At 42.5% G+C, this 13,071-nt stretch overlaps 1 protein-coding gene across 2 annotated transcripts in view; it reads left to right on the forward strand.

Annotated features, from left to right (window-relative positions):
* PLEKHM3 (pleckstrin homology domain containing M3) overlaps positions 1-13,071 on the forward strand; it is an 81,411-nt gene that overhangs the window by 35,489 nt on the left and 32,851 nt on the right. For both annotated transcript variants that reach the window (XM_057381715.1, XM_057381716.1), the window contains exon 5: positions 4,620-4,813. In XM_057381715.1, coding sequence (XP_057237698.1) covers positions 4,620-4,813 — 194 coding nt within the window. The remainder of the gene's footprint in view (positions 1-4,619; positions 4,814-13,071) is intronic.

The raw sequence follows: 13,071 nt of genomic DNA on the forward strand, positions 1-13,071 counted from the left end.
GCACAAAAAGAAGTTGGACTTTAAAACTTAAGCATTCATTGAAAACTTAATCTACTGTCATCTCACTGTAATAGTGAGAAGTTTTCATTTTGCACTTTGTAGACAGACAGAATGGTGTGAGGTATCATGGGAACACAAATTCTGTGCATCTGCTTTACCAGTCTTTGTGCCAAAGTGCTCAGAGAGGTGAATTTAACAAAGGAAACACAAATCCTGAGATAGGAAAACTCTGCATCATCCCTAACTATTAGAGCAGGAATAAAGGCAGGGAGGGAAGGTGAAGAGAGCATTATCTACCACAGTGGCAGTGTGACAACTGAGCTGAGATCGCTGTTGGATTTCCTCTGCTCTGTCCCATCCATGTACAGCATTCGAATCACAAGTCCTTCTCTTGAGTGTTTCCCCTTTCTTTTCAGTTCTGCATGYRTGAGCTTTTATTTCTGTCCATGCTATACCTCTGTGGGAATTAAGCATTGCTTTTCTGACATGAAGTATATATTTGTGTACATTTTCATATCTCCATCTCCTTTCCCCAGTCAGAGATAAGGTCTGGTGTTTATTCTGCGTAGTCTAAAAGTCAACTTAATGCTGGCTTTYGTGCTTAGTAGTTGTAATGAAACTGCACAATTCTTTTGTAGTGCAATGATCAAATGTGCAATCCCAAGCACAAGTACAAGCTGGACAGAGAATGGATCAAGACTAGCACTGGGAAGAAGGACTGGGTCTCATGAGACCCCACCTGGAATATTTGTCCAGTTTCAGAGATGGACAGCAACTGGTCCCAGTTGTCCAGCTTCAGAGCTGGGCCCCAGCACAAGAAAGRTGTGGACCTGTTGGAGCAAGGCTAGAGAAGGCCACAAAGATGTTCARAGTGCTGGAGCACCTCTCCTGTGCAGACAGGCTGATAGGATTGGGATTGTTCAGCCTGGAGAAAAGGAGGCTCCAGCAAGACCTTCTAGCACCTTCCAGTACCTAAAGGGGGCTACAAGAGTTCTGGAGAGGGACTTTTCACAAGGGCAAGGAGTGATAGGACAAGGGAGAATGGCCTTAAGCTGAAGGRGGGTAGGATTAGATGAGATATTATGAAGAAATTATTTGCTGTAAGGGCGATGAGGCATTTGAACAGATTGCTCAGAGAGGCTGTGGACTCCCCCACCCCTGGAGATGTTCAAGGCCAGGTTGGATGGAGCTCTGAGTAACCTGTTCTGGTGAAAGGTGTCCCTTCCCATGGCAGGGGGGTTGGAACTAGGTACCCTTCCAACTCAAATGATTCCATGATTTGGCAAAGACAGGTATCTTTTCTCACTTCCGTGAGATGGTCTTGGTAGTAATTTACTTTTGGCTTATTTTTAAAAGGAAAATCGCTTGATTTGTCAGCTTTTCACCTCCCATAATTGGCCAGTGTGCCCACACAAAGCTGTACAGTAACATCCCAAAATGAAGATAAACTCACTGCCCAGCCCCTCACAGGTAGCACAGCACTACCTGAAAGTGATGCTTCTGCAGTGGGGCACTTGCTCCAGGCTGCTACTGGCAGCACACCCCAAAGAGGTCTGGAAGGAAATACTCACATTTGATGGTCAGAACTGAAAGARGGCTCCAGTATTTAATAGCTTCTTTGTGTAATACAGTCTGAAATGTCTCTGTCAATCCACTAAATGGAAGAAAAATTGAATGAAGGGTTTGCAAACCTGCACTCCTTTCCACTGCCACCTATTCCCCACCTCCACAGGGGTTTTTGGGGTCTGTCCTGTSTGTTTCTGGCAAAGCAAGCACCAAAAGGTACTGTAGGACATGAGCTTTTACAGGGTAACTGGGCATGTTTCTCTTTTTACATTTCATGAGCTCARCATCTGAGCAACAGCAGTAAAATAAACTGTTTCATCAGTTAAGTAAGTTTGGAAATAGAGAGGTTCTTGTCTGCTTTTGGCAAGACAGGTCATGAAAGAACAGAAGCAATAAAGATCTCTAGAGCTGCCTCTTCCCATACCCAGGATCATGGAAAACAACAATGCACTTAACATCTGATAGCACATGGGTAGGAAAAGAGAAGTCCTCTTGGCTCTTTGAAAGGACTTGGCAGTTAGACTTGTTTCTTCTGTCAGAACCAAAGCAGCAGCTCAGTCCCCAGGTTCTTTCTTCCTGTGTCTCCTACTTTTTCCATGTTTGTGTTTTTCATGTGTTTGTGTGAAGGGAGAAGAAAAGAGGCAGTCTTGTGAGCACCCTTTCTTCTATTTGCTCAGGCCAAGTGCTTTCCCTGTCTGCATGCAAAGCCCACTAAGTATTGCAGTTTGGTTCAGGTTGCYTTCAGCCTGCACTAAATGCCAGACAAACACAGTAGGAAATTACCTCCTTGAGCCACAAGGCTTCAAGAGAAGCTGACTTCTGGTAAATTGAATTTTGAACTATAAGTTCAGAGGCTCTAGGAAGGAAAGGCCTGGAAATGTATCCATCCTTGTATGACATTTAAAGCTAAAGCCCTGTTGTACCTTGCATCTTCTCACTCCTTCTGGCTGATTTAACAGGATTATTTGTCTGCCCAGTGAAACTGGGGGACTATGAGTATGCTAGGATATATACTGAAATACGAATTACTGTGACTGCCTGAYCCTTCCCCTTTTAAGACTGTGTTTCAGCCTCTTGTAACATTGCTCTGTTTGACAGTGTGAGTTAATGTTTTACAAGATGTGTGTGCCTGTGTCAGCCATGTGCAGTGAATTGACATTCTGACAGTAAGTCAGTGATGCTGGGCAAAGCTGCTTTTCCTGCAATCAGCACTCCATGGGTGCATTGTATTGGCAAGGAGAGAGAAAGGTTTGCTTTGCTCCTCTCTCCTCAAAGGCTGCATTCATACTTTGTCACCACAGTGCACACATATGGCAGAGTCTCTCAGGGAACCTTGRTTGTGACATCTCTTTGTTTCTGTGCTCTTAATGTCTCAGGAGAGATGCCCAAGGCAGGGTACAGGCAGTGCACAGTGTGGGTGTAGCATTCAGACAGGAACCACCCTTCTGTTCCCAAAACAGCAGGGCAGGGCCATGAGGACCCCATCACCCCATCACTAAAGCAAGGAGATGGAAAACCACATCACTGAGCCCCTGGTCCTCCTGGGTGAGAGGAATGAACCACTGTGCCAAGCATTCACAAGCCTCCTGAGGGAATCATGGAATACATGCCATAATTTGCTAATTGGTGGAAGACAACTGATAATGACTACAGATATGGAAATTGTCATGGGTTTGCTGAGGTATTGTTCTCAAATAGTTAGTGGTTGTAAAAGCAGGTTGTTTAATTGCAGTTTTTTAATGCACTGAAATAAGCATAATAAAATATCAGCAGTGATACTGTGAAAAAACTTGGTAAGTTTGGAGTTTGTAGAATTTTGTTCTACAAAATCGGAGGTGTTTGTGTTACTGCGTTACCTCTGATTCCACTCAGATGGCACAGTTCTTTGTACATGATATTTAATGTATTCTTTGTGCATGATATTTAATAAAAAAAAATAAAAAATAAATTAGTGGGGTGTTTAAATAAATAGGTGAGATATTTAACACAGCTTCAGGGCCCGTGAAATCTGTGCAGTTATGGTCTGCTGCGTTTAAAATTACACATCTTGTTATCTGTGTAGTTATTGGTGGGAAGGCTGGCCTTGGCATTATTTCTTAGATTTTTATTATATACTGTGAAAAGGTTATATCTGAGGCTAGCTTCCCCTCTCAGCAGCTAGTTACTCGTGGTGGTTTTGGAAGTGGTGCTATTTATAAGGATTTRTACTGTTCTTACCTGCAGCACCAGAAGGGAAATAACTTCCTAAATCTCAAGAGGCTGTGCTGTGTGTGCCCTTTCTACTTTTGTTAGCCTAACTCATCCCTCCCTTGTCTCAGTGTAAACACTGACTTAGAGGTCCAGGAGGACTAATTGAATCATGGACCAATAGTATTTATGTAGCAGTTTCAAGTGATTTGCAGCTCATTTCATGTAATCCCATCTTCTCTTTTCCAGCTGTGATAAAATGCAGAAATAAGGAATGAAAGGGAATTCGGTCTTTTCACTTAAGAAACAGGAATATCTTTTCTAATGGAACAAAAGTCCATTCATTTATTGAGATTGCAGTAGCTTTTTGCAGGTGGAAATAGAACAGGGCTCTATCATGAAAAATGCATGAAATACTTCTTGCAGATGGTAGTAATGGGAGTAATACCAGTAAGATTCAGTTTTATTTATCTGTATATTAAAAAGCACAACATCTTGCTTTTTGCCAAAGAGAAAGCAGTGAGCAAACAGAAAAATACTAACAGGGAAGAAACTGGCTATTCAGATTATAGACTTTAAAAATATGTAGTAAGGCGGCTATGTTACTCTGCAGCAAAAGCATATGTGACTGCAGATACCACTGTGCTTTGGATAAGTAGCTATCTTATACATTCAATTTTGAGGGGCTTGATAAAGTTTGATCTGGGTATAAGCAGAGAGAGTTGGATCTCTCTCAATTCTGTCTCAATTTGTAATTGGTAACAGAGTAACTTTTCAGATGCATAGAATGGCTGACAGWTCACAGAGGGGAGATCTGCTTGGAAAGAGTTGGGAGAAAAGTTAAACTAAACTGCTTTACTTTTTAGGTATCAAAGCAAGCCAAAGAGTTCCTGGAATATGTCTATGAGGAGCCATTAATTGACATCCAGCAGGAAAATCCYATGTTGTACAAGCATGTTGAACCTCTGGCAACTGTTGTGCGCCTGAGACAGCAGCTAAAATCTCTGCGAGCCTACTTGTTCAGCTGCAGGGCAGCAGTGGCTGAAGATCTGCGCAGAAGGTAAGAAAGAACCACAGCCAACCCACCAAGGACAAAGATGGAGCTTCCTTGGTGTGTTGGTAAGAGCCAACCCACAGGACAAAGATGGAGCTCCCTTGGTGTGTTGTTCGTCCTGCTRCCTGGTTTGTCTTTTCTCAAACTCTAATTTAGAAAGATGTGACTTCCCTGGGCAGCTGGGTTATCCTCTGCCAAAGAAAATKATTTTTTCAGGTCTGAATATCTGAAGCTGTTCYTGACAGCTGTTRGYCCAGGKGGGTCACACATTATGGTGAGCATCTTTTACTTCTCCTCAAGCTTTTCTGGTTCTGTGTGAGTGTTTTCAGTCAGATGTGCTACCTCRTGCTCCCTGCCATGGCATCACAGTGAGGCAGTCACTGCTGGGACCTTTGAAACACTCACAGTGTAGCAGAGCATGAGAGGGGCCAGAATCACCCACCTTTCAGCATCTCTGCCCTCCTCTGTGCTGTGACCTCAGCCAAAGGCAAAGGCCAGATGTAGTCCCCTGATTCAGTGTGTGATTTATCCTGCTSTCTTGCTCAGCCGCTATCCCTGACATGGCTGCACTGAATGGTTTGTTTATTGGAAAATACAGCACAGCAAAAGGTGTTTCATATTGACTTTGGTGAGGTGAAAACTGAAGTTTTGTAAGAAACGAAATTCAGTTTAGAAGTGCTGTATCTTAGTCCATTTTTCTAACAAGCTAAAAAATGAACAATCTTCTTAAAACTATAAAGCCACAGTTGTGACTTTAAAAAAAGCTAAGAAGTTTTTGGTGTGAATCTTCAAAAGAGATTGGGAGATGTCTCTGCCCATGCCATACTGAGTGGCTCTGGGCACATGCAGCTCACCTGATGCATCTGTAAATATTTGCATGCCCCAGTTTTTAAGACAAGACTGCAAKTAGAAAAACCACTGCTTTGAAATTGTGAGCAGCCAAGGGGCAGGGAAGCAGGTGACATCAGTGATGGTATTTTGAACATGGTGTTCTARGGACTTGAATTCTTTGGAAGGGAGAGGAGGTTGCACCAGTGTCTTTATCCTAGGTAAGGAGAGCTGGTCTGCTGTTTGGTACCTAGCCTGTATCATTGCTTTGATGAGCTACTTAGAACAAGTGAGAGAAGGATACAGCAACAGGTTTATGGAGAGCATTGCTGAGTGGTTGTGTCAGACACTGTGGGTTAAAATGTGTTTGTGTGTTGCTACTCAATTCCTATTTTTGCTAGGGCAGCTTACAGCATTCTAAAAATTAGAATGGTTGTTCTTTTATTCTTTTATTCCTCTTCATCCTGCCATCCTCTTCAACTGCAATAAAACTAAAAGAAAAATAAGATTGTTGAAGGTCATTCACAAAATGTAGCAGAAAGGGAATTATGCTTTCTAATTAATGTTGAAGAAAACAATTCTCTTATTAAATAGAAAGAAGCAAGAAACTGAATGGACTTGGGTAAGAGAGTAAAAGACGTGAGTTCAAAGGAGGCCTAAAAGCACAGCAATCAATTGTCTAGAGGTAAAAAAGGGGATGAGGGAAAGCCAGGAGAAGGAGGTTCAAATAAGGAAGGAGTCTCAGGAAATGAAGAGTTAATGGAGAAACCAGAAAAAAGGAGGAGCAACCCAAAATCTGCCTTCTAAATTGAGAGATGACAAGTGCTAAGGGAATGGACAGAAGAGAGAATGGACAAAAATTAGCACAGAAATGTGAACATGCCCTCTTTTTGGAGCAGACAGGAGAGAGATGTCAAAATGAAAAACCCAGAATGGCAGAAGGAGAAAAATGCTCCAAATGCTCCCTTTTCTAATCAAAGAGTTTCTTCCCAGTGTCTCCAATTCAGGTGTGGTGGAGAGAAGGACCCCAGCCCAAGAAGGGTTTGGTTTTGTACTGGGGAAGCATCTCCAGTTTGGTAGGACTTGCTGAAAGTGTAAAAACTACTGAAGGAGTGTACAAAACACACCTTAGAATCCAGCTCCTTCAAAATACACCTTAGAATCCAGCTCCTTCAAAATACACCTTAGAATCCAGCTCCTTCTGGTTTGTGAAGTCTTTATTGAGGTGACTTTGGTGCTCAGTTATTCCCTCAGATGTCCCCTAAGGCATTTGCAGAGATGAGAAGGAAGAAAAGTTCTTTTCCTGTAAGAACTTATTGCTCAAAATACTCCCAATGGCTTTGCTGCCTTCCTCTGGTATCCCAGTGTGCAGAAGTTCACTATCAATGTGATGATTTTATAGAGCACAGCTGAAAAGTAAACAAAGAAAATATGTGATTTGAATTTTCCTTTGGCTCATCACAGGGGCAAGTTGCAAGAAAAGGAGGAGTTTAAACAATATGGTGAGACRGCATTCCTAAATTAGGTACTGTTTCCTAATTAGAAGTGAAAGACTGGAAGAGAGAATCCAGTTATCTGTCCTGCTCTAAAAACATTATTTTTCTGCTTGGTCTTCACCTTAGTATGTGAATAACTATTAATCACAAGAAAGTAAACACAGCATCTTGAAGMCCTGTCAGGCCTGTATAAACAGACTGAAACAAACCGTTAATATTGCTGTCTGCAGAGAACTAAAAACAGACTGATTAATTGTATTGGCACCTTGCTGCCTCTGGGATYCTGATAGAGCCTGCCTTATTAGGGAAAAGCACATCACTCTGGGGTTTCTTTTATTAATACTATTTGCATTATCATCTACTTTAAATCTATACCTTGCTCTTCAACCCAGATCACACAATGGAGATGRCAATGAAGTTGGAAACTCTTGGTGTCCTCTGTGAAGACAAAACTGTTTRCAGTGCTTACAGTCATTTTTCTGAAGAATTCCAGATGGCTATAAACCAGGTTAGCTGAGGATCCAGTTAGCTTAAATGTGGAAATGTTATTTATAATGTTTGGTGTGCATAGATAGGTACTTTGAGAGCTTTGAAACCTGGCATCTAGCAGGGAATTCAGAACTGAAACCACATTGTGAACTTTGAAGAAGCAAGTGACTAAATAGAAAGAAAGGAAGAAAAAAAAGGAAGGAAGAAAGGAAAAGACAGAAGAAATCCTTAAAGTAGCTAGAATGCTTACAATAAAAATGGCCTTTGTCAGTTATAGGCCACCTATTCACCTATTGCTCCACTGGATTCTAAGCTTTTATATTTGCAGGGGGAAAAAACAAAGAACATGGACTTGTCTTGGAGGTGAAATAAGGCCCTCCACTGGCACGTATCAGCAGTGTTCCTCTGATGTTAGCCAGACAAGACTCCCAGCCTGTTGCTGAGCTGCCTGTTTTACAAGGGATGTTGTTATGCCTAGTTTGCTGTAACTGTCACCTCACTATTGCAACACATCATTTGCCTCAAATGTCTTTGTTCAACAAGTTCTTGCTTGTTCTGGTTGCCTTGMTCATGTGGATGCTGTTCAGGCAGAGGCATCCAGGACTAAAACCTAGAGCCAGCACAGAATTAGTGCAACTAGAGCTGTGTAGATCCCACCACTGCCTGCAGAGGGTGAATGAATGGCCCAGATGAACAAGATGGAGTCAATAAAATCSATGGCTGGGAAGGAAACAGTGAGATTCTCCAAGTCCATTAAGTAATGAGGGTGTTCTTTGAAACTGTGCTGAGTGATGCAAGATCTGTTCTGGGTTTCCTTTGTTCTTGTCATGATTGAAGATTTGTCAGGTTGAGGAACTGACAGAATGATTTTTTGGTAGTCTTCAGGTGCCTGCGTATCTACTGGTGGGGTGGTGTAACCCAGGTCAGCCTTGGAGCTCCATCTGGGAATCCTCTGGGCTCTCTAATCTCTCAGCTATACATCTGAACTGGCAGTTCAGGTGCTGCTAGCCCAGGTTCTTCAGGCAGATGGCAGTGACACAAGGTAAATGCTYTGCAGCACATGCCCCTGTGCATTAGTGCTTGTTGGAGCAGTAAAGCAAGTAAATCTGAATGTTGGTGAGAAACCATATGGAAAAAATTCCCTCTTGTTACTCTTCTGTGTCTGATACCATTTGTCTATCAGCTCCAGAACAGCTATACATCAGTTTTACCCCAGCAGAACTCCAGTGCTAGATACATCACCGAGCATCTTAGCAGTCTCTGATTTGGCCTTCCTGAATAGCAGCAGGAGGTTAAAGGTGCACCTCCAGTGCTGCAGACTTGTGGTCCTGGCTGAGCACAAGACAAAACAAGCCCAAATTCAGTTATGCTGAACAATTGAGTCCTGTCACTTCCTACAGTGAGGCCTTAGACATATCACTTCTGACACAGGAGTAGATTACTTTCAAAATATTTGTGTGGCAATTGGAGAACCTGTCTAAACACATCGCAGGAATCCTGATTGATCTTATGCAATCACTATACCTCCAAATACCTCACGTATGTGAAGCCAGGGCTATGTCATCTTTCAGACCAAGGACAACAGAAGGTCATTAAGTCATCTCCAGACTGTCAAAGGAGACTATTTTTTTCATTTTCTTTGCAGTRGTTAGGCCATTTGGGGAGTGGAAAATTCCAAAGCAGAAGAGCAAAGATACAGATTCTGAAAGCTGTAAATTGCAAAGAGAAAGTTTGAGCAGGGAAGAAACAGAAGGATGTGGTTTTGGGGCTCTGAGATAATGGCAAGACCAACAAAAGAAGAAAATCTGTTGCATTGGTAATTGGAAAGAGGGTGAGAGGGAAACTTAATCAAASAAGTTATCTACATATCCTGAGAGGAACCTGTGTTAAGACCAAACAACAACATAAAGGAAAGGTGAGAAAAGAAATGCCGAGAAGTGTGCACAAACCATTTGTTGTTTTAATTAGATCYTGCATGCCTGTAGTCATTGCAGTAGCTAAAATAAAGATGCCTGTTGATGGAGCTCATACAAACAGCCTACCTCCACTTCTTTGCTTCAGCTGTTCCCTCCTTTGGAAGAAATAACCATTCATTCAGGATCTTTGCAAATTAGCATCTTAAAAGGTGTTTARCTAAAACCTGCATGGGTGGTGTTAAGGTGCAATTTGAGCTTTCATTTCAACTAGAGGTAACAAACAGCTGRAGCAATGAGATGTGTGCCACAGCAGCCAGGATGGAGGCAGTGCTTCTGTCTGTTCATGTCAAGGGAAGGTTAAAAACACAAGCTAGTGCTCTACCATGGTAAGCATCCAGCTGAGGAGCATGCCAGAGCTTTCCAAGAGAAGTTTTCCAGAGGGCAGGTGGGTCTTTCAGTTCACATTAGCGTTTTCCTGTCTAGGGGGCACACCTGTATCTCCTTGTCAGACAGATGAGTAATATTACATCTCTTTCACAATGGTAGTTTCCATTCACCTTTTGATATCAGGTTGCTTTAAAAAAAAACAAAAAAACATAACAATTTAAAACCAAGCTCCTGTTAGATGTGGATACCACRTTAAATATGACTTGTGCCATTTTTATCCCTGTGTGTCCTGGTTTTACTCGGTCCAATTTTTGGTGGTAGGGGGATGGGACTAAGAAACCACAAAGATGGCTCCTTTGACAAAGTTCTAGAAGCTTTGTCATTCTTCTCCAGCAAAAGGAGCCCTGCTCCTTGTGTTTCAGAACCAATCCATTATGGCTCTGAGGTTGATGGACAGGCTGCCCATCAGGCCTGGGCCAATTGCACAGGTTGGTTACACCTCTGTGATGACGAACGGTCTTGTACTTATGAAGAATTCAGAACAAGATAGTTTGAGGCTGCCATTTAGCTTTTAGGTTGTTAGTATCATGCACCAGGGGAAAAACAGAGGAGGAAGGTGAGGAGATGTAAGAAAAAAATGGAGACCCAAGATCATAGTAAGGAGAAGACAGGTACTGTTGCTGTGGTGCTCGAAAATGGAGAAAATAAGCTGTTCTCGAAAGGACTATTTCTGCAATGGGAGACCTGTATAGAAAAGAGAGGCCCTGCACCCAAGATAAAATACCTGGCCTTTGAGGACTGGACTGATCATAAGCCATAAAAGGGGAAGAGGCTTGGCCCCCCCTGACGTCTGAAGTGAGTGGGTGCTTAGAAGAAATTGTGTTCTGCGGGTGGGAAGAGGTGGCTTCCCTCCCCCTCTCCCCCCCTCGAAGCAAGTGGATGCTTAGAGGAAGCTGTGTTCTGCCAAGAGATTTGGGAGAGTGGCCTTATGCCACCAAAGATGAAGCAGCTGGCCTTGGAGGACTGTTTTCCTTTTTCCCATGAGGTAAAGAAAAGAATCCCATGCCATCAGCAGTTATACACTGATTGTTTCTTGGGAAAAGAACTTCCACAGCTTGGCGCTGTAAGAACTCTTCTCCTATGATGCTGGACGACAACCGTAATGAGTAGTTTGACCTATGTTAAAACTTCTATCCCTGCCTCTCTTGTGCGTGGGAAGGCATGGAGGGGTGGGGAGGGGTGACCTGTGAGAGACAGGTTCCCAGAAAGAATAACAGGTGTCTTAAAATGTCCGTTTTTTTCTTTCTTTTCTCCTTGTAAATTTTTCCCTATCTTTGTTCCCTTCCCTGTTGCGGTAATATTCTTAGTTTTTCGTAATAAATCTATTTTGCAACTTAAGTTATTCAGCCTGTCTGACCATTTTCTGGAGCATATATGTATCTTTCTGTCAATTATGTTATCTAAAAGCCATAAATTTTAGTGTTAATTGGGCTTTTGCTCTCCCTTCTGCCTCTCCGGTGGCGAGGGGAGGGAACGTCATGGATGCTTTTTGGCTTTTGGTCAAGTTCAAACCACGACACTGTTTTTATATCAGAACTTCCAGCAGCMAAGTGCAAGGATTCCAAAGTACCTGACAAAAGCAAAGAGCATTTTCTTATTCTTAATTTCGAGTTAATTGGGGGGTCTAAGCGGTTTTGATTACAAAATGAAATTGTGTCTCTAATTCTGTGTTCTGCTTTTAGTAGCAGTGATWCTTGATTCATGAGTTAGATCTGTAGCAATCCTTGTCTTTCACAATGTTGCCGTAACCTTGCTCAAGGARCCACAAAGGAGAGAGAGTTAGTATACTGCATTTTAGTAGAAAGTTTATAAACTGGTTGAGGATTGCTGATGGATGGTAAGAGTAACTGTTTTAACACAGGGATGCTCATGGGGAATTTCATGACAACACGAAATAATACCTTACCTGGACATGCTTGCTAATAAATCTAGCACTTCGTGTGGGCTAAAGATATATGGGAGTGGCTGTTCCCAGAACATAACCAGAAGTGTTCATACTTCATGAATGTGAAACGATTCACAAATGCTTTTTTGCATAAACCTACAGAATTAGAAAAAAATAAAGAAACTGGTGTAATGCCACAAGAATTAAATGAATAAGTAATATTTTGTTTTGGTTTAAATTAATATATTTATTATTACCTTTTAACTTTAAAATCACTAAGTTTCTTAAGGCCCTACTTTCCTGAGTAACTTTTGTTGGCTGCAAAGGTTGGGTTTTTCTTTCCCAGCAAACTTCCAGGAGCTAAGATTTCCAAGGAAATACAAAATCAAAAGCCTAAACAAAACTATGAGAATTAGCAACACTAGAAAAAAAAATCCTGCCTTTCCCTCTCACCTCTGATGCTGTTCTTTACCTTGAATTGACAATGTCTGTATCAAATGAATCTACCTTAAATTGACAATGTCTGTGTCAATTCTCTACCTTAAATGGACAATGTCTGTGTCAAATTAATCGCWAGAGAAAACCCAGCAAGAGATGTTATTTACCTTGCTGTGTATATTTGGGATAATTGGCAATTCATGATGTCCCTCTGTACTTTTAGAATCAAATAGTAACTCTGAAACCCTGGAGCAGCTCTCAGTGAGATCAGGAGTGCCCGGAGGTSCTGCCCGTCTGCTGCAAATGGTGCTGGTTGGTGGCTGCAGGGACGGGACCAAAGAGGGCTCTTGCCCCTTGTTCAGGTCCAAAACCCACGGGAACAGCGATAATCAGCATGTGCTGGCCTTTAGCTGTTTCGGTGTGCAGGGTGGTGCAGTGGCTCGAGAGATGTGAGCTGCAGTGCCCGGAATGAGCCGTGCTGGATGAGGAAATGGATKTGGAGCGCTTGGTGGGTGTAGCAGCTTCCTGCTCGGGGTGGAGAGGGGGCTGAATGAGGCTGGACTGCACTGGGGCATCTGCGTCTGTCCCTGTGAGTCACAGCTCAGTCACTCCGTTCTCAGCCTCGTTAAACGAGACACTCCTGCCTGCCACATGAAATGGTGCTGCCAGCTTCCTTTCCTTTCCTTTCCTTTCCTTTCCTTTCCTTTCCTTTCCTTTCCTTTCCTTTCCTTTCCTTTCCTTTCCTTTCCTTTCCTTTCCTTTCCT

Source organism: Malurus melanocephalus, unplaced genomic scaffold (assembly GCF_030028575.1).
Source record: "Malurus melanocephalus ecotype Western Australia unplaced genomic scaffold, MMel_1.1 scaffold_524, whole genome shotgun sequence".
Taxonomy (NCBI): Eukaryota; Metazoa; Chordata; class Aves; order Passeriformes; family Maluridae; genus Malurus; species Malurus melanocephalus.